The 19,360-nt window shown below is 43.2% G+C and overlaps 1 protein-coding gene across 1 annotated transcript in view; it reads right to left on the bottom strand.

The window, feature by feature from the left end:
- The window catches only part of tmtc2a (transmembrane O-mannosyltransferase targeting cadherins 2a), a 56,657-nt gene extending 38,067 nt beyond the window's left edge, over positions 1-18,590 (bottom strand). The window contains exon 1 of the mRNA XM_030045441.1: positions 18,207-18,590. Within this exon, the coding sequence (XP_029901301.1) occupies positions 18,207-18,289 (83 nt within the window). The 5' untranslated portion in view covers positions 18,290-18,590. The remainder of the gene's footprint in view (positions 1-18,206) is intronic.
- Positions 18,591-19,360: the final 770 nt, after the last annotated feature.

Below are 19,360 nucleotides of genomic sequence, written 5' to 3'. Positions count from 1 at the left end.
ACAGACAAAGTGCTGCAGCAGACAGGTCTATTCACACAATGCTAATCCAGCGCTAGTATACCACAGAAGAAAACATGCCACTCATGCCACTGCTGGCTTTGTGGGAGCGCAGGTGATTAAGAGTTGAAAAAGCCTCGATACTGAAAGCAAATTCATATCACAGCGGCACGGCATGCTACTAAAGCTGAATTTGTGAGGTGGAGCCACTGCAGAGCAAAACGATTACAGTGCCTTCTGAGGTGCTGCCATCTTACTCAGACAGAAGCATCTACCTGCACGTCCAATTTACCCTTAAATTTAGGGGAAGCCTCTGCCAGAAATAAACAAAACTTTCAGAGCACATTTCAAAACAGGTTTACCAAGAGCTGCAGAGCACAATTACAGGATTTTTATGAATTACAACATGACACACAATTGTTTGTCATCAATTCTTTCATGGCACATCGGATAATAATCTTAATGATTAACAGGCGTTATTTGCACGGCACTTGTCAAAATAGAGCCACAAAGTGCTGCATTAACAATAATGCCACGATACATAGAGAAAATAATACATTAATCAAAATGGGGTCGCAAAAAGAATGCAGACAAAAAGAGTAATATAATGGCAAATGTGTTTTAAGAAGTGATATAAATGCTGACACTGAGCCACCCATCAATATATTCTCTCTGAGATTCAGTTTATCCCGACTCATCTAGAAGAAAGGATAGAATATGTTTCTGATGACTTGAGAGAGTCTAAAATAAATGCTCCATAGTTTATTGATAATAAATGGCAGGGACTGATGTAGGCCGTGGGGTTTTCTGAAAGCTCGAAACGCTGTGCACTGGGAGGCGGTATATTTCATCCACAACCAATTATTGATTTCACCTTCATTTATATTCAGTGTCTTGCAAACCCAACCAGTGGCTCTAGGGCAGTTTATTAGAGAGACAGGGAGGGAGAGAGAGGGAGAGGGAGAGAGAGAGAGAGATTGTAGATTGTGTGTGTGTGTGTGTGTGTGTCAGGATCCTGATCACCTCTGTGTTAATCCAATGCTAACAGGATTAGAAAGTGATCATAGACCCCATAGAGTTTCTGAGACATGCACGGAAGTCAGGGGTCAGTAAATAATCTGATTAAAGGTGTGTGTGAGTGTGTGTGTGTGTGCATGTATGTACAGAGAGAGAGAGGGGGAGAGAGAGAGAGAGAGAGAGAGAGAGAGAGATTTAGGTAGATAGCTAGATATGGATGTAGGTATAAAATGACACAATATGCAGCCTATCCTTCACTGAGTGTCCTAATTCCATGCAGTGCAGCAGTTGGCAGGAAAACACTGCTGAGCCGTGGCTCCGTGCCCAGCAAACGCCACAGCTGGTCAAAAAAAAGGAAAAACATAATTTCACCCCACTGGTCACTCGAGGCCATGCCGACAGGGAGTGCATTGTACAGCACCACATGGGGCACCTCAACACGTGGATATGGTAATCTGTTTTTTTTTTTTTTTTTTTTTTTTGTCTTAGAGGTATCCATCCATCACAGCACAAGGTTGAACAATCACGCGGAAAGCCATTACGCTCGCTGGCTGGGCCTGAGTGATTCATTCATTGGCTGATTATTAGCTGCTATAATCGTGCCAGTATGTGGCTGCAGCAGGAAGGCATGAGGGAGAGAGCGAGATCATGATGATGAGTGAGCGGGATATGAGATGAGGAGGGTGAGAGAGAGAGCGGGGAGGAGCAGATTTTATTTTCCTCATCTCTTTTCTTCCTACCTGCCTCTATTAAGATGTTTATCCTATTTCCTCCATGGTTCTCTCCCTCGCTACATGCTTGCCCTGTGCTGCATGACAGAAGCTTAGAAGATGCAGCATGATAAGACATTAATACATAAAGACTTTTAATCAAATGTTTCCTCTTTTTTTATCAAGCTTTACATCACAGTTTGTGTCCGCTGTTTGGTTTGTGTATCTGTGTGCTGCCAGGTCAGGAACTGAGTATTGCGGGTGTGCCCAAACATCACCCGTCAACGAGAGCGCTGGCAGAACAATACCCAGACCAGAAGCGGCACCAAGACTTTCCCACACTCCCACGCTGCACGGACACAAATACGGGAGGAGAGGAAAAATCCATAACTGTACTGATAGCATTTATAAAACTCTGTCAAATTGCCAATGGCCTAGTTGTGAAGGATTTATGTTTAGTGTAACAGAGGCTTTTCCCCTTCCTAGTATGTAAGAAATATGACATTAATTTGCCTTTTTTTATGCCAGCTCAGATGCAATTATTTGTATTTTTCCATCATTTGAAATGTGTGAACAGTGATAAACTGCTGTTGGACGGCGTTCAACATAGCTGGGCATTGAAGACATGAGAGTGAAAAAAATGAAGGGAAAAAAAATACTGGCAAGATTTATATAGGTTTTTTTTTTTTTGGTTTGTTTTTTTTTTTACACATATTCTGTATGTAACTGAAAATAAAACGGAGACACATAGACGATGAAACTTATTTTGTATTCAAGGCACTAACCTACATTTTTTCTCTGCTACTCAGTTCACTGGATCTATCTTCTCGTTGATTAAAAATAGCCCATCCTGCAGCTCCCAGCTTTTTCCCATGGGTCCAGAATGCCCAACAAGAAGTTTGGTGGAACGGAAAGGCCAGTTAACTGACTTATTTTAATTCCATATGCAGGAACTTGCATGAAAACGCAGCAAATTGGAAAAAGCTGTCTATTTTGGATATACATAAATATTTTTCCAACTGGTTGCAGCCAAAAGATATGGGTCCACAGTTTCTAATTTACTAGTTGCTGACAGATCCATGCAAAATGTGTGGAGTTTGTATGTGTGTGGCTATGAATTTCCCAAGACCACTGACATGTGGCTGGGGACTGCTTTCTCACCACAGCACGACGTTTACTCCGAGGGAATGCATGTTGAGTTTGCTAAGCAAGTGTTTAGGAAGGTAACTGCACTGGATGTTTATCAAGGTAGCTGACTTTCCCACTGTGGGGAATATACACAGCTTGCGCAACTATTGCAGAGGGGTGGACAATCAGACTCAGTCGAAATGTCTCCAGACTGGATTATAATAAAATACTGATGCAGTGACCTCAGGTGACCCCATGTGTTCACATCCACAAAGGCCACTGCATGTTAAAAAAAAAAAAAAAAAAAAAGAACAAATGCATCCAGTTACACATTCACAGACAAACTTGCATGCATGCCTATTTAAACACATGCACATAAACATACTCACAATCTGTATCATGCAAATTGGGCAAATACAGCATATTATGCAAATTGGGAGAGTGACATACTTCATACTATGCAGCTAAATGGCTGTTTGGATATTCACACCAATTCTCCAAACAGGCCAAACAGCAATTTTAAAAAACCTTTGATGAAAGAGGATATGGATAATTACTAACATTGCTGTGCTCCACTTACCGCAATATGTGGCACAAGTTCAACTAAGTAATATTATCATATGCGTATATCATGAATTTAATTGCCTTGATCAAAAGAACACAGTTGTGGATAGTTACTGCCCATCACTTAAGCCCAGCTGTTTTAGTTTCATCACCGCGCAGACCTCACACTGAACTCATACCTGATTAAGATAAAAATCCCCACCTCCTCCTCCTCCTCCTTTAGCCCTGCAGCCACAGCCTGTCCAAGCAGCCAATCAGGAGAAACAGATTTCTTCCGGGGGCTCTCAGCTTCAAAGAGGGTGACACAGTCTGAACTAAGCATCAGGAAGTTGGCTGTCTCCCTTTTTGTCAGGCCACCGGCTTGCTTTCATGTCCCCAGTAAAGCCGGTTTCCTGATTTCCTGATTCTTAAAAATCCCAACAGGCCGGGGACTACGTATTGTGCTTTTGGTGGATGTGCATTGTGCCCCTAAATAAACCATGATTTGTATGCCACACTGAAATATCACTGAGTAACAATAACTGTTTATACCGGTTTATGTTTCTTACATGTTCCACATTTCAATATCTTATCTGATCTACTAAAATAAAATCATGTAGGCCTATTAACACATTTTAATCATTTATTCAAAGATAAGACAAAACATTGTTTGTTACATTCTGATATGGATGATACTCCGAATGTAATGAAATTCTAAAATAAACTTGGGCTGGTAAAATGTTAGAGATATATTTGGAAATAGTTCTAGCTGGATACAGACTTTTGTTTACGCCACACCAAAATAGCACTGGGCTTATACTAAGAAAATTAATGCAGATAATGAAATGATGATCCCAATCAGTGAGAGTGCGACTCTATCATCTATTTTTCAGAAGATTGATTGCCTTGTCCTTATCTCCATCCAAGAGATTGATTGATCACTTCCCATTAGCTGGTCACGCAAAATAGAGGTGATCTGACAACAAGGCCACCACTGCTACCTCAGCTAAAAAGCAGGCGCGCCCCCCCACAGCGCTCCCTGAGTGATGATGTCAATAAAAGGTTGTGATGAGTCCTCGGCCTCACCAAGGGACGGCTATGGGAAATCAATGGCTAATAAAACTAATGCTCTACTCTCCCCCGGGGCTGAAATAGGCTAGACGCAGTGAAGTGAAATACTAGGTTGGGATTTTGGGAGGTAAAAACCTCACACTTCATAAAGCTATGGAACTAAGTGAATTTTTATGAGATAAACGTGTCAACATACAACAGTGGTGCAGAGGTATGTTTGAATAATTGCTTTCGTCCTTGAAGAATAGCTGTTTGTCAAACAATGTTCAGGAGGCTATCAAGTGGAGCGTGGGGTAAACTGCAATATACAGTGTTTGCAGTAGAAAGAAGCAAAGCAAGGTGGGTGGATGTAATCAGAATGAGAAACACTAGGGACTGAAGTCTGGGGAATGAAAGAATTTATTCCCCCTCAACAGCAAATTACCATTTCACACCCCTGGTAACACCCCAAAGACCACCGGGAACTCTTATGGAAAAATGGTTGTTGTACAGGGGAGTCTTTCCCCCTTATACATGAAGAGAGGAGCCTGTAATATGAAATTTATGGGTGTTTGAGAGCGGCTCACCCAATAAATAGAGCATATGCCTCAAGTATGGTACTGTGCCCAACAGCATTTAATGTGAGAAACACATTTAAATGAGTTAATGTCAAGGAGCTTTGGATGCTGAGGGTTTTATGGGGTTTCTAAAATACTTGGCTTTCAAAGTATCCAGCTCTTATCAGAGTGGTGGTAGTGGTCCTTGGCCAACTTTAACACCCTCCCTCCTACCAGTGGAACTGAGCCAGGATACTACCACTGGCATGTTACGCGAAACAAATAACCCGCCAATCAATCTGTCCAAAGTCAGCATCTCGTGCGGTCGAGGCAGTTAATTAAAGTATGTGACTGCAGACGGGTAATTAGGGTGGCTTCCCCAAGTCATCTGCATCCCCAGTGATAAACGCGATGCTTGATTAAAAACTGACTGGGTGCAGCTCTCTGCCTCTCCCAAACAATACATAAATCACAGTTCTCTGCACAGGCTGGGGGTATGATCCAAACTGTCGGAAAGATGTCGATGCATCATCCTGCTGCCGCACGCACCACATTGTCATTTCTACAGCCATTTATGGAGTGCTACACTATTTTGCTGGCTCTTTTCGACATCATTTTTTTTTTTCCTTATCACTATTATCCTCATCATAATATGGCACTGTACCAACTGCAGTTACAGCTTTGGGTGACATGGACAAAATAAAATTATCATGACATTTTTTCGAATATTTTGACGTTGATATAATGACAATATTGTAGGGATGACTACTGGTGCTTTTATAAGATATTTAGAGATTTTTGCTAAACAATCATTGGTCATGTGAATATGATGACCTGGCAGGTACAGACAAAAAAGAAGAGCTATAACAGTCAACTAAGGTCATAAATTTGCTGTAATGCAGCATTTAAAAGCAAGAAAAGATGCCACAATATTATAATACTCAAATCCTAGACTTTCTCTAGTCTTATATCATATAATATATACTGCCCAACCCTATATTATTGCTTATAGTTGTGATATATCATAACTAACACTGCTGCTGCTACTGTTTCTGATACTCTTACAACAGCTCCTCCACTGACACTACTACTCCACCATCTCCAGTATTAACATGTGGTAACACGTGGTTCTTCTTAGCACCAGGTGCAATCCATTCCCTCCTCTCTCACCTCTTTAATTCCTTTTACCTTCTGCTTCCACAATCAATTGCACTGGCCCAGTTGCAGAAAGCTGGTCATGCTGGCACCGTGACCTATAAAAATGTGCACCTTCAGCTGCCTAAACTAATCACTGCAGAAATCCCTCCACACTTTAATTAAAATGGAGAGTTGAATACTTGGGGCAGACATCGTGCCTGGCATTGATTTTATCCACTCGGGATAGGTGAATGTTGATGGGCCATGGAGAGAGTCATGGCTCAGATGGTCTTTGTTTGCTTTTTGCCTCAGTCAGGCCCTGACCAATGGTTGTAAGCCACAGAACCTGAATGCGCACACGCTCTAACGCGCCCTCCCACACATACACACCAAGAGCACCAGGTGCAATCAACAAAAAAGTGAGCCAAGACAGACAGACTGAATGAGAGAGAGCAGTCTGATCTGATTTATCATTATCTGATGAGCTTCACTGACAACTCTATTCCCCTCATTTATTTCCTCTCCGGGGCATTGCAGGACCTCTATATTGTGTAGAGTCACCACTTTGGCAGTCTGTGTCCATCTCCAGCTGTGTCCACTGTCTTTTGCCAAATAAAAAGAAGTTCCTTTTCTCTAGTCTACACGGGCAGTCTGTTGTGCATCCAACCCTGCAAGCAATTTAAATTTGCAGTGTCGAACTGCTGTGCTCCCCCAACACCTGTTCCACTATAAAGTAGCACAGTGTGAAAGAGTGTAGAGTAGTTTTGTTTTAGGGCCAAGCAAAGGGGGAGATGATGAGTCCACATTTTTGTTCTATAGGTCCTTCCCATAGGGGCAGAACTTCTGCTCGAACTTTGCTGTTCCTTTGAGAAACTGGATCACTTTTGATCTGCTGTTGGGTTTATAATGAGGACTGCTCTAATTGCTGATGACAAATCAGGCAGCCAGTGGAGGATCTGAGTGCTGTGGCATTGCCAAGGGAACAGCTGGAGAACAAAGCAGCGTTCTGTTTCTGTTCAAAAGCCTTCTGTCTGTGTTCAAAAAAACCCGCTTTCATGCTGCACTGCAATTGATTTGTAATTCGAGCACAAATTAAAAAATGCAGCTATATTTAGGTCCATGTATGCTCACAACGGGTGAGCATCAGACTGAAAATAAAACATTCTGCCTTAACTGATTGTTGAAGATGGAGGCTTCTCTCCGCTCTGAGAGCTTTCAGCGGGCAGACACACTTGCAACAGTTGTAAACGCCAAGTATGCCGCGCTAATAGAGCATACAGCCCTGTATCGAATCCTGCATAGGCCCTCTTTTCTTCTGCCGTGACCAGTTGTCACATTCCAGCATTAGTAAGACTGACACAGTAGCTATAGAGCGGTATCTCTAGAACCCACCCAATCCAAATCTAGTCTATTTTTAAGGATCTGGTCCAATTATGTAAGATCTTTTCAAATTTTGATGTGAGAACTGTTGAGCATGGCTGGTTATAATGGAACCATTATACCCTGATTATTCATCTGAACTTGACTTTCACATTAAAATACATGAAGTCATCCCAAGAGCGCCCATTTGACCCATCATTTAGGCCAAAGCAAAGGGTCAAGCTTAATAAAGTCATTCAAATTTACTTTGACTCAGGCCAGGTGTTCACTTAGCTCTCAAACATTAAAAATGCAGTCCTATACCTTCACGCCAGAAATCCTATCAAAGTCCAAGTGCTAATGATTATAACCTATAAATTATGATGGTGACAGAATCCAGTGTAATGGATGTCAAATACACTTCCTAATATGGGGGTTTAATATTATCCGAGTTTGTCAAACTATCAGCAGGGGTTCCAAAATATATGGTTCTGCTTTAAATGCTGCAGGAAACTCCATTATAAAACCATAAAATGCATCGTATAACATCATAAAAGTACAAAATTCCTTTCTACGATAGACTGAAGGGACAACCAGACATGATGTCATGCGACGACGTCATGACACATGCATGAGAGAAGTGGTTGTAGCCAAGTTTTTTTTTTTTTTTTTTTTATTCAGAATACACATACATATTTTGCAGACTCCAATGAAAAGACAGTGAACTTGCCTCTCCATGTTTGCAAACGCTTGCACAAGCTGACATGATGATAATCTCAACTTTTTGCATCAGAGCAGCTGCAAAACAAAACACTGTTGACCAAACACACTATCAGTCGGTTTGACCAGCCAAAAAAAGAGACAATGTGCATCTGCGTGTCAGCGCGTGACAGAGAGAAACAATTCAGCTGAATCAGAAATCTCACTACACCGGTCCAGGACAACCATCTCTCTTGTCTGCGATGGGAATGTCACATGGTTGTTTGTTTTTTTCTGCTGATAATGTTATCAGTGAGAAGGTGCTGGTCATAGCAGGAAGAAACAGTGAGGCCTCTGACTGAGTGTAGATTCAGTTGTTTCTGTCAGGCCCTTTGGTAATGGATTGACCTGATGTTGTATCGTGGTGATGAGTGAGCCTGGAGGAAAATGTCTGCACAGATTGTGGCAAAATGAACCCAGGGTGGTGGATGAGTTGGCGTCAGTCCAGGCTGTGTAAAGCTCTCATCTGCTGAGCGCTTACGTCTACGGAGCAGAGATGTGTATCTACTACATGATAGTGTTTTTGGGTGTTTTCTTTCTGTGAAAGGCCATTCACTGAGGTACAGCTTAGGCCAGACTGACATGAGAGAGAATGTCTGGTTGCAGAACTTAAGCAGGTGAGGCACAAGCAAGCAGGAGACTGATCCAGTAAGAGCTCCCTGCTGGGTGTGTCTTATCAAAACTGAAGCAGAAATGCATCAAGGAGCCTCTCATACAAACTGGTCATGTTCTTATCAAAAGGCGTATATGCATAATTCAGTGACCTTCACCACAGTGCACCAGATTAAAAGATGAAAATAACAATGGGGGAACCCAATGGAAAAGATAAAGCGGTGTGACAGGAAGCCCCCCAAAAATACATAAAAAAGAAATTACTGTCATAACCATCATAAAAAACACTATAACCACAGCCTTTCCCATAGCCATTGATCCATAAATATCAAAATGGCACGGTGAAACAAATTACTTTCTGCAGAGAGATAAATAAGGCGGCTGGTTTATCTCGGACTGACTGAGGCGGGAAAACAGCCATTATCAAATGCAGATTCCTCCTATTTATCAAAGTTAAGCTCCGCTACGGGTTGCCTGCAGTCATCGCTGTCATGTTTATTTAAACAGCGAGTCGCCTTATCTCCAGCAGATTCTGGGCACCTGTGAAACCAGCCACTGATCCCATCGCTGGACGAGCAGTGTGAAAATGAGGAGGTCAATTCCACTCCATTAGATGGATGAGGGGCATTGAACACTGCTGAACAATGCTTAAAAGGGCAATGCGTCAAATATGGGAAAATTGGCTTAAATGTTTCCTGGATAATTAAGCAGAACAATTTGTGTGAAGGATGAGCTGCTTTGGGGTTACACACACAAAATAATGACCTTCCAGTCAAGCCAAACCTGAGTGAACTGGCTTTTTGATTGAGCAGAAAATAGCCTTCCCAAAAAAAAAAAAAAAAAAGAAAGAAAAACCATAGATGTCATTGTGGAAAAGGAAATTACAATCAACATGCAAACTCGATACAGCTTAGCAGCCAGCCATCCAGATTCTTTCACTTGAAACACAGCCATATCAATCACAATGGCCATTGCCTTTTATTCTGTCTCCAGTGTTGAGCTATCATCATCATCATTCCCTCCCGTCGTAAAACAAGTTCTGTCATCTCTTCCCCAAATAGCCGTCCATTGTGCAGCGATGAGACAATCTCTAAACAACACAGCTGTACTGAGACTTCCACACTTCCTCTATCTGTGTTATCATGTGCACTGTGTTAGTGTGTGTGGTTCTCCTCTTTTATAAGCTTATCAGGAGGAAACAGGAAGGGGAGAAAGGCTATCCCCTTCAACACAGTAAATCATCTCGATGGGAATGAAATATGAACATATGGCTGAATAGTATTTGAAAATGGGGTAAAAAAAAAAAAAATGATGCTTTACAGGTCTCTGGAACTTTTTTGAAACACTTTCTAGTTTTACAAATAAGGACAACGGTCATTATGGTAGTCATGTTCGTGCTCGTAAATTGAGAGTCAATTAGCAGCAACCGGAATCACTCACTGTACATGAATAACGGCCTCCTATAGGTCCTGTTTCTGTAAATTCCCATTGAAAGTCTCTGATTTCACGCTACATGGACACAGAGGGCCAATAAACACCCACTGCAGCACACTTCAGTGACACAGCTTACAGTACAATTCCTTCACACGTCCTTCCTACACCTCTTACTACCTAACATTATAACTGTACCCTTGAGTAAAGGTAGTGGGGCGTCATTTGATCCCCCCCACCCCCAACCCTTAAATCCCTCAAGCCCTCGTACCCACTCACTCAATCCACCCTTCTCAGATTTTTATGAGGTGAGAAGCACAAACCGATTTTCTTCGCACACCGGGTATTCTACAGTTGAACCTCTCCTGACCCAGAAAGCCTTATGTATATTAGTATATTTTTACAGGGGCAAGTTCGACAAGCCATGCATGGAGATGGAGAGAGTGTGTGTGCCGCGTTCAGCGAGGGTTCAGTGCCAAAATTGCAGGGGCTAATGAATCTTCTGGTTTTGTGAAGCGCCGGGCACTGAGATTTAGAATTATAATTAAGCCGCAGAACACTCTCAGTATCCCATCCTGAGAGGAGTGGGAGTTTCATTTCGGCTTGCACGGCACGGTGATTTTTATCTCATCGTATTATAATCATTTGTCAAAGAAAAAAATTGGAAATACAAACAATTTATTTCCCGCTATCTTCAGGAGGAGATTCTTGCAACTCAGCTAAACGCGTGAGGCTGGGGAGGAAAGGTTATTGCTTGAGGTGATGATAACAGTGGGAGGCTCAAAATGTTGGTGCAGCACATCTCAAACAGCCATCATGAGTATACTTTAGGGCCCCGTCCAAAGTTATATAACACCGAAACCAATTCTTTGACATAAGGGAGTAGCTCACACTGAAAGTCTTCATTTGTTAAAACTTTGAATATGGCAACATTCACAGAACATTAAGTTCTGCCTCCACAAACAGAGCAGCGCATGAGTCATGTCAGCCGCTCTCCAGCCTAGTTAAAACCCTCTCAGCTACCACCTACCCACAACCTCCCACCAAGTCGAAAACCCAGACGCGCAACTCACAGATCACACCAACCTCAAGGGCGAGAGCGGAGCCGGTTGCATCTACCCTGTCATTCACACTACCAGCTAATGAGAGCCTCAGCACCGCCGAGCAAAGGCCGCACGCTGTCAGCACACACGCAGACATGCACACCTACGCAGGCACAAACACAGCCGCTTAAGATGCGGGGGGGGGGAAACGGCGTGCTCAAAGTCAGCCACCTCGCTTCACAACGCTCCTCTCAGTCAGAACTGACGCTAGCTGTCGAGTAATATGAGTGCTTTGTCGAGTGTGGCGAAAAATAGACGTGTTTGATTTTGCGTTCTGGCAGCTGCTCTCGGAAAGGGGCGAAAAAATCCACGGTCACTGAAAGATGACACGCGACGCCTATTGATTATAAAAGGTAGAAGGGCGAACTGCAAGGGATTCTCGTGATCGCCCAATTGGTTTTGGTTTTGTATTACGCCCTGACTGCTGTGAGCTGATTTTTTTAAAAAGTCCACCTTGTAGTTTTAAAAGGGAAAGTGGATACCAGCTTTTAAGCGTAATACAATATTGGAATAGGGAGCTTGCCGAGTACGTGCTTTAGTGCTCTGTGTTAGAAATGTAACCCCATGCTGTTGATTACAGTTATGAATGGTGTCTATTAGTAAAAAGCATGAAGAACACACATGCGGTTAGCCAGATAAGAGACTTGGAAGACTTGGCTTTCACCGCTTTCTCTGCAGTTCTGAGGATTTCACCCATCCAATTTAAACATGTTACATGACAAATGTGGCCTGCAGCCTTGGGATGTGAATCTTGCATGGCGCTGGCATGGTTGCAAGCCAGTTGTCCATGGTTACCAGTGTTTTGGGTTCTGCATATGGTGTGTATACAGGGAGGGTCGTGGGACTGAGGTTTGGCGGTCGTGTCTTGGCAGACGGGCAGGTCGGCCATAGCTCACAGAGCAGAGGGCCAGCCAAGGGTTAGCAGCAGCCTAAACCATCCGCATGCATCAGTGGGACTCAATGGGACAAGGAGGGACAAGCTAAAAATAAACAAGCCTATCTCATCCCCATGTGCATCAGAAGGCCCGGGAAACATGTGTGTAATGAATATTTACAAGGCATTATATTTATTAAGCCCCATCTAACATGCTGGCTCTCTGTGGTCTGAATGGAGAGAGAGCACAGTATGCGGACACTAAACAGATGACTGAAAAAGTCAAAGCATTTCGAGATTGCTGCTGCGGTCAGACTGAAGGGAAGTCGATTTATTTCTGTGCTCTTCCTCAATAAATTGTTGACTGTCCTCCTGGAGCGTAAGGAGCTATAAAAATATTAAATAAAGGCAGTTTCACAAAGTGCTATGAATGAAGACGGCCTCAAAACAAGTCACGACACTGTCACCCGCTGACTTACTGAAGATTTCAAACAGAGAGCGATATTGAGTGTGAAGGAGCCCCGACTCCTCAGCGCTTTTGAAAAGTTTGGGAATTTAAACCCTTGAACTCTGCATCGCCCTACATAATGGGAATTTTGTTTTTCAGCCTGAGCATGCTTTTTTAATAAAATGTTGCTGCCACAAATAACTGCTGCATTTGCTCAATACACTTCAGGTACCAAGAACAAGCCATTAAAGCTGCCCTCTATTTAGCGGAGGTATGTTTCTCCTGCCCTTTGAAAGATTCTAAAAGCGAGGGCACACTCTAGCACGAGAGGATTCAAGCTGACGCCGGCTAAAACATTTCACTCTCTCTCTTCAACACGACTGCGGCCCTTTCTTTTGTGTTACACTGAAACAGACGCTATTATAAATCCAACGAGAAATCCTGCTTTAACCCGTTCAACACGGCCTCATTTGCAGGATCAAACCGCTAACATCTGCAGTTTGCTGAGAGTTCTTCCAAGTTGCCCACAAAGTGCTTATGAGAGTTAAATCTGCTAGTAATCAAGATGAGATGACTCTCTTTTCTCACCCCCCTATTGTTTGAATGACAAGCCTAGCTCTCCTCCCTGCAACCCCAAATCTAGCAACACTGGGGACTGCAAATACAAAGACATCAATAACAATATTCTTTTCATAGGCGATGAATAAAAACATATGTTAGTGCTTAATTCTTAGGGATAGTGTGTTTATGGTAAATCTTCAAGCTAGTGTTTTAAGATGACTATATCCATTGCGACACATCGCTAGAGATTTTTTTTTTTTTTTTTTTTTTTTTCCACAAGCAAACCACAAATTTCATCAGGCTTGCCTGTTTCTCCTCTAAAACACATAATCCTCGATATACCCAAATCTGGTTAAAATACCTCTTGCCTCAAAACGATCTCAAATTACTATTCATAAACACTAACAGTCTCTCCCACCAAAATGTTCACGTTAATACCTTGCTTGTCTTAAGGGAATGTAGCTCATTTCCTAAATGCTAAAAATTCCTCTTGATAGATGCTAGTTTATTTGGCTCAACCGTGTTACTTATTGCACACAACTCAGCCAAACACATTTTGCTCACTCACTCCATTAGCCTACTTCTTCCCTCAATATTTATCTGCTCCAAGCACATCACTTAAACAGCATCAACACAACTAGGGCACATGGTTTGGATAATTGCAACCAACTATTCTACTTGAGGCGCAGAGACTCCTGGCAACATTTCCCATGGTGAGACGAAACTGATCACAATGATGTACAGGAGTGCCAGCCCATAACACAAACCATCACTGGCTGATATTAGATACAGCTCCTCAAAGATGATTTCGGGTGTTGCAAAACGCAGCCCTTTTGTGTGGGGACGTAAGTTATTACGTAAGACATGTATAAAATGTTCCAGCTAATTGTTGTTAAGCCTTCAAATGTAACATTAGTGACCCTCCTGTGGAATCCTTAATGTGATTTTAACAGACTCTTTCCAACAATCCCCAAACCTGCAATACCTATATGCTTAAAATAAGGAGGTTGGGAAACATAAAGTTTATTTGCACTTTTTAAGCCAAAAGTCCCTATGTCATGCGACAGTAAAACTAAGTATAGCCAGTAGCAAAGCAGGATTAAGGCGCAGCATGAGGAAAACTCGCAGCTTTGTTCCCCTCTTAAAATGGATTGAGTTTACTGCTTTTCTTATCTCACTGGCCATTACATTTAAACTCCATCCAACACAACAGTGCCCCTATTAACAGAGCTTCCCTTTGCATATTTGTCAGAGACAGATTTATATGTAAGACTGTAAGAGCGGAAGAAATAAGAAGGAAAAAAGAGAGCAAAGGTTTTCTTGGGAGTTCAGTTCATTCTGTGTCAGGGTGTGGGAAGGGGTTAAACAATGTGTGGGCTATTATGCATCTTTAGGCAATTCATTATCACTTCACCTCAAAGCACTGTGGTTTGATCTATGAAGGGGCACCCCCGAAAGACAATCTCATATTGATGCATTTACTGGTCAACCTCAGAAACCAAGACAGAGAAGCAACAGATGTTGAAAACCAACTGATTCTGCGGCACTTCTCTGCGTCATGACTCTGTGTCACGTCCATGTCATTTATGGGGTGTGTTTCATTGTATAAGGCTTTGTATGGGACAAACAAAATATGATGCCACATATTTTAAACATCGGCTGTTAACAGTGAAGAGATCCAGCACCGATTACGGGTCAGACTTACACACGGCTTGTGAAGGAAATGTGTCAGCCACCAACATCCAAACCACACCGAACTCCTCCCATCCCAGCCCCCCACCCTGAGATTAAATTGTTTTGCTTGTCTGAAACAAAGAGGGAAGATGTTTTCATTGCAATACCCTGAGGAACCATAATGCATTGCTGAGCTGCGCGGGGAGAATGTGACGTGATTGGGGTCACAGATGTTTCGGGAGACGACTGGGAACGCTGAAAGCCACTTAGGATGCATTTCAGGGCGCTTCTTTTTATCTGTTGTGAAAAGTCCTCGCTGCACCTCAGGTGCCAACTGAAGAACTTCCTCATCCTCCGGTTTAACACCATCCATCACTGGGATCAATTTGTCAAAAGGTGCTGTTAAAATCCAATATCATTGAAATGTCAGCGTCATGCAGAGCTTCATTCGTTAACCTGTCAAAGGCGGTCATGATGAGTATTCAAGGGAGAGTTCAGAGTTCACTCCAAATAAATTTTCCAATCTATGACCACAGGCCTTGAGCTATCAATCTAACAGCAGGTAAGACAACTCATTAAATGACCAAGCGGATTGTTTGAAATATGACAAGAAAGGTCTTTATCACTGATAAACTAACAAATCCCTAACAGACGATGGCTGCCTTTTGATTTGGTACAACTTGAAACGAGCCTGACTATAAAACCACCAGATCACATCCTAATAAAGCTTGATTTTTCCCCTCATCGAAAAATGTCTGGCTCACGTCCTCTCCCAGCACTAGTAAAACTCAGTCATTTCACACGCAGAGGCTTTTCATTGGGATTACCACTGGCCGACAAAGCTCTTGGCCAGCCCCTGAGCCGTGCCCAGGAAAAACACTTGACATGATTGAAAAAGCAGAGACTGGTCAGAGCATCCCCACAAGCTGGAGTCACTGGACATAAAGGCACTATCTGCTCTACAATTACAAAATCACAGGGTGGTAAGAGCAGCAAGTGACAAGCATCTTACTGTGGGGTGAGAGGGCAGACCAGAGCATTGTGGCTCAGAACAAGGCAGCTGAAAAGAACAAATTAGTATCCAGCTACAGAAAAGCACAACTTTGTCTACAACATCACACTGGGGAGATTAGTGCGAATCTCCTCCACTTCAATCACTCCCCTGTCCCATAACTCTTCCCTAATCCCTCAGGGTAGCGACAGGGAGCGCGAGACTCTTGACCCCTGTGAAAGGACGCTATTTGATGAACAACCGGGAAGGTCAAACCTCTGATTGGTATTCAACCTCCTCCATCTGCGAGCGCTGAACCGAAACACCAGCGCCCGTCCCGCCGAGTGTAAATTACCACTGTGACTTTGATAGATACACAGGTTGGGTGGATGCTGAACTTTCACTGAGGGGATGCAGCGGGAGTGTGGGCCGGAGCAGGCAGGGCAGAGCCTCTGGTGATCCGTCTCCGGAGGGCCCGGTGACAACTTCACTGTGTCACGGTCAGATGTACAGACAAAGCTGATGGATGACAAACTGCCGTATGCATTGCTGGGAATACTAGGCAAGGTGCGATGTAATTGGAGACTGGGGATGGAGCTCATTTCTAGCGTCAGTGTATGTTTCTCCTCTTTCTTTCTCCACTGTGCCCCCACCCCTCCATCACCTCCACACATCACACACACACACACATACCTTGTCTCTCTCACACACAATACACAGGGGTCACTTAGAGGTGCTGAAAAGTAGATGGGGGGATCTTTGACCTTAAAGGGGTGTTTGGAGAGACGAGCCAGACAGCAATCATCGACTGAGCAGACTGAGCTGCGGACAACAGGGAGGCGACCTACTCACTGTCTGCCAAACAACAGTTCATCCTTGTAATTCAGACAGAAATGTGCTATATCGAGGAATGTATCATCTTGCTTTTGACGTCCAGGATCCAGAATCCTGATTTATTACACAACTGATAAATATAAGTTCTGTTAGTTTTGACAGTGTAGTAGCCCCCAACTGGACCCAAAACCCCTAGGGCATATATTTTATGGGGGCTAGTGATGAATTATCTGTCCTAAAACCCAGTTACAGTTCAGCTACTGACTGCACTCATCATCAGCACTATCTGAACAAGCAGAGATGAATTCATCTCAGTTTACTGATTTAAATCAATTCTATTTAATTTATATAGCACATTTCAAACAAATGAATGCAATGTGATATGCTTCACAATACAAAAGTTTCATAATTTAACTTTTTACATGCAGAATACAGTTTACTATAAATCTTAATCATGTGAATGTATAGTAAGTAGCCTAAAACTGATGTAAGCAGCATGAAGCTATGGTTTAATGGGCGAAATGCATTTATAAGTGAATGGTTTTCTGTTGAGTATTATTATTATTATTATTATTTTTTGCATTGTGGTTGTTTGCTTGCTTTACTATGATCATCGCCTGGAGGTCACAGCTTGTCCACCTCTGCATTCATAACGCCGCCCTAAAGCCGCGTTAGGTGCCCAGCAGACAGGTGGCCCGACGTTTCCTCCACAGCCTCTTCCCAAAGCATGACAGCGTTGACGTATTTCTCCAGCCGTCTGCGAATTGAACTCCCAGTCTAAATTAGCTTTATCCCCCTGGGTGTGTGACACTGTTATTGAAGACAGACGCTGATCAGGCAGCAAGGAGTGCTTCACTGGCACAAAAAGCATCGCCACGGGACCGAGGCTGCTCCTCCAGCTGTGGAGCGATCAACGTGTTGAACTTTACCTCCTTTGTTGTTGCGGAGCATGTGGCACTGTGTACTTTTAATGTGGGGCACAAATACAGCAATCCTGTAAATCCTGTCTGACCGGGAGCTCTCACAAGTAAAAGTGAAAGAATAGCTCCCGGAGGGAATATTATAGGGACATTTACTGGGCTAACAGAGATTTACAGTATCAATGAGTATCTTAAGGTCACCACTAACTAAGTCAAGCTTGAGTATCACAAGCGCAATATAAGTTGTTTTATTTATATCATTGTGATTATAGCGTTGAGTTCCATTACACCCTCTGTTTGTCATTCGTGAGCCGCAGCCTACAAATAAGCGGTGGTTTCTTACAGGCTGCGGACAAAAGCGCATGCAAACAACCGGGGAAGCGCAGTGACCCGTCCCTCTCCGTTTCCGTGCGGAGGTAAGCCGAGGAGATGTCAAGTGGAGGAGCGGATGGGGGTGATGTTGCCGTAAGCGCTGCACGGCGCTCCGGGGCTGAGACGTACCTGTCATCGTAGCAGAAATCTGCGTCCAGCGTGTTGAGATAGAGACCCACAGCCACGGCGGTGCACAGCAGCTCCGTGATCATCTCTCACCGCCAAACTGGGAAAGGAACCGGGATAGAAATGACACTAGACTGGAATCAGGTCCCCCTCAAGTCTCTGTATTGTGCTCTCAATTCGGCCGCTCGGCAACACAGCTTGCCAGACAAGGCAGGGCATTCCCCATGACATGCAAAGTGCCTCAAAGTTTGCCATATTCCCTCTAACCCATTTTGTTCCAAGACGGATCTGGGGTGTTTGGAGGTAAAGCTATCGCCGTCTGTGGTTGGGAGCTGTGCGCATTTCTCTGTTGCGTTGTCCTCTGTGTGCGCATCTCCCTGCCTTGGCACTGGAGAGAGCCGAGCAGAGAGGAGAGACGCATGTGGTTTTCAGATAGTCTGCGCATGCGCACTGCGCTCTGCACTGGTAAAGGAAGAGAGAGAGGAAAAAAAAAAAAAAAAAAAAACAAGGTGGGGAGTGCTGGGAATCATGTCCAGCAAGTCAAGCGTGGAAATTTTACCTCTAGCCCAGCGCGTACACGGAAACATGTTTCATTTAAATTCAACAGCATCACCAATTCACAGCCTGATGCACCCAAATGAAAATCAGTAATTCCCACAGGGACCTGAGATGAGCCTGTGCTACTCAGTACTGAGTGTGTAGTACCTTACTTTATGTTGTTTATCTGCTGTTGTTTACTGTTTATTTGGATCCCCATTATCTGTTACAACATAACAGCTACTCTTTCTTCAGTCCATATTGTTGTTGTTATTGTACTGTTTACAGTATCACCTTAACACAGTGATAATTTAGTGATGCACCTAACTTATAATATTCTCATAGAGCGCGTAGGCGTCTCTGCAGTATGCAACAGTGACTTTATATTGACCATATGGTACTTTGTGGTATATTTATCTCCTGCATTATCAATAGGATAAAAATTCCTATAGGAGCTTTTCCTGTGATGTTTGTAAGTTAGGCCTCAACAGTTTTTAACAGGATTAATGTAATTATTTTTGTTTAGTAAGATTTTAGTAGACTATATTTCAGAAGCTGATTCAGTGTCTGCCTATTTGAGGTATAAGGCAGGGCTATAAGGCAGAGTTTCTTACTGAGGC

The sequence above is a fragment of the Myripristis murdjan genome, chromosome 23 (assembly GCF_902150065.1).
Source record: "Myripristis murdjan chromosome 23, fMyrMur1.1, whole genome shotgun sequence".
Classification (NCBI taxonomy): Eukaryota; Metazoa; Chordata; class Actinopteri; order Holocentriformes; family Holocentridae; genus Myripristis; species Myripristis murdjan.
This window is presented reverse-complemented; position numbering and strand designations above follow the sequence as displayed.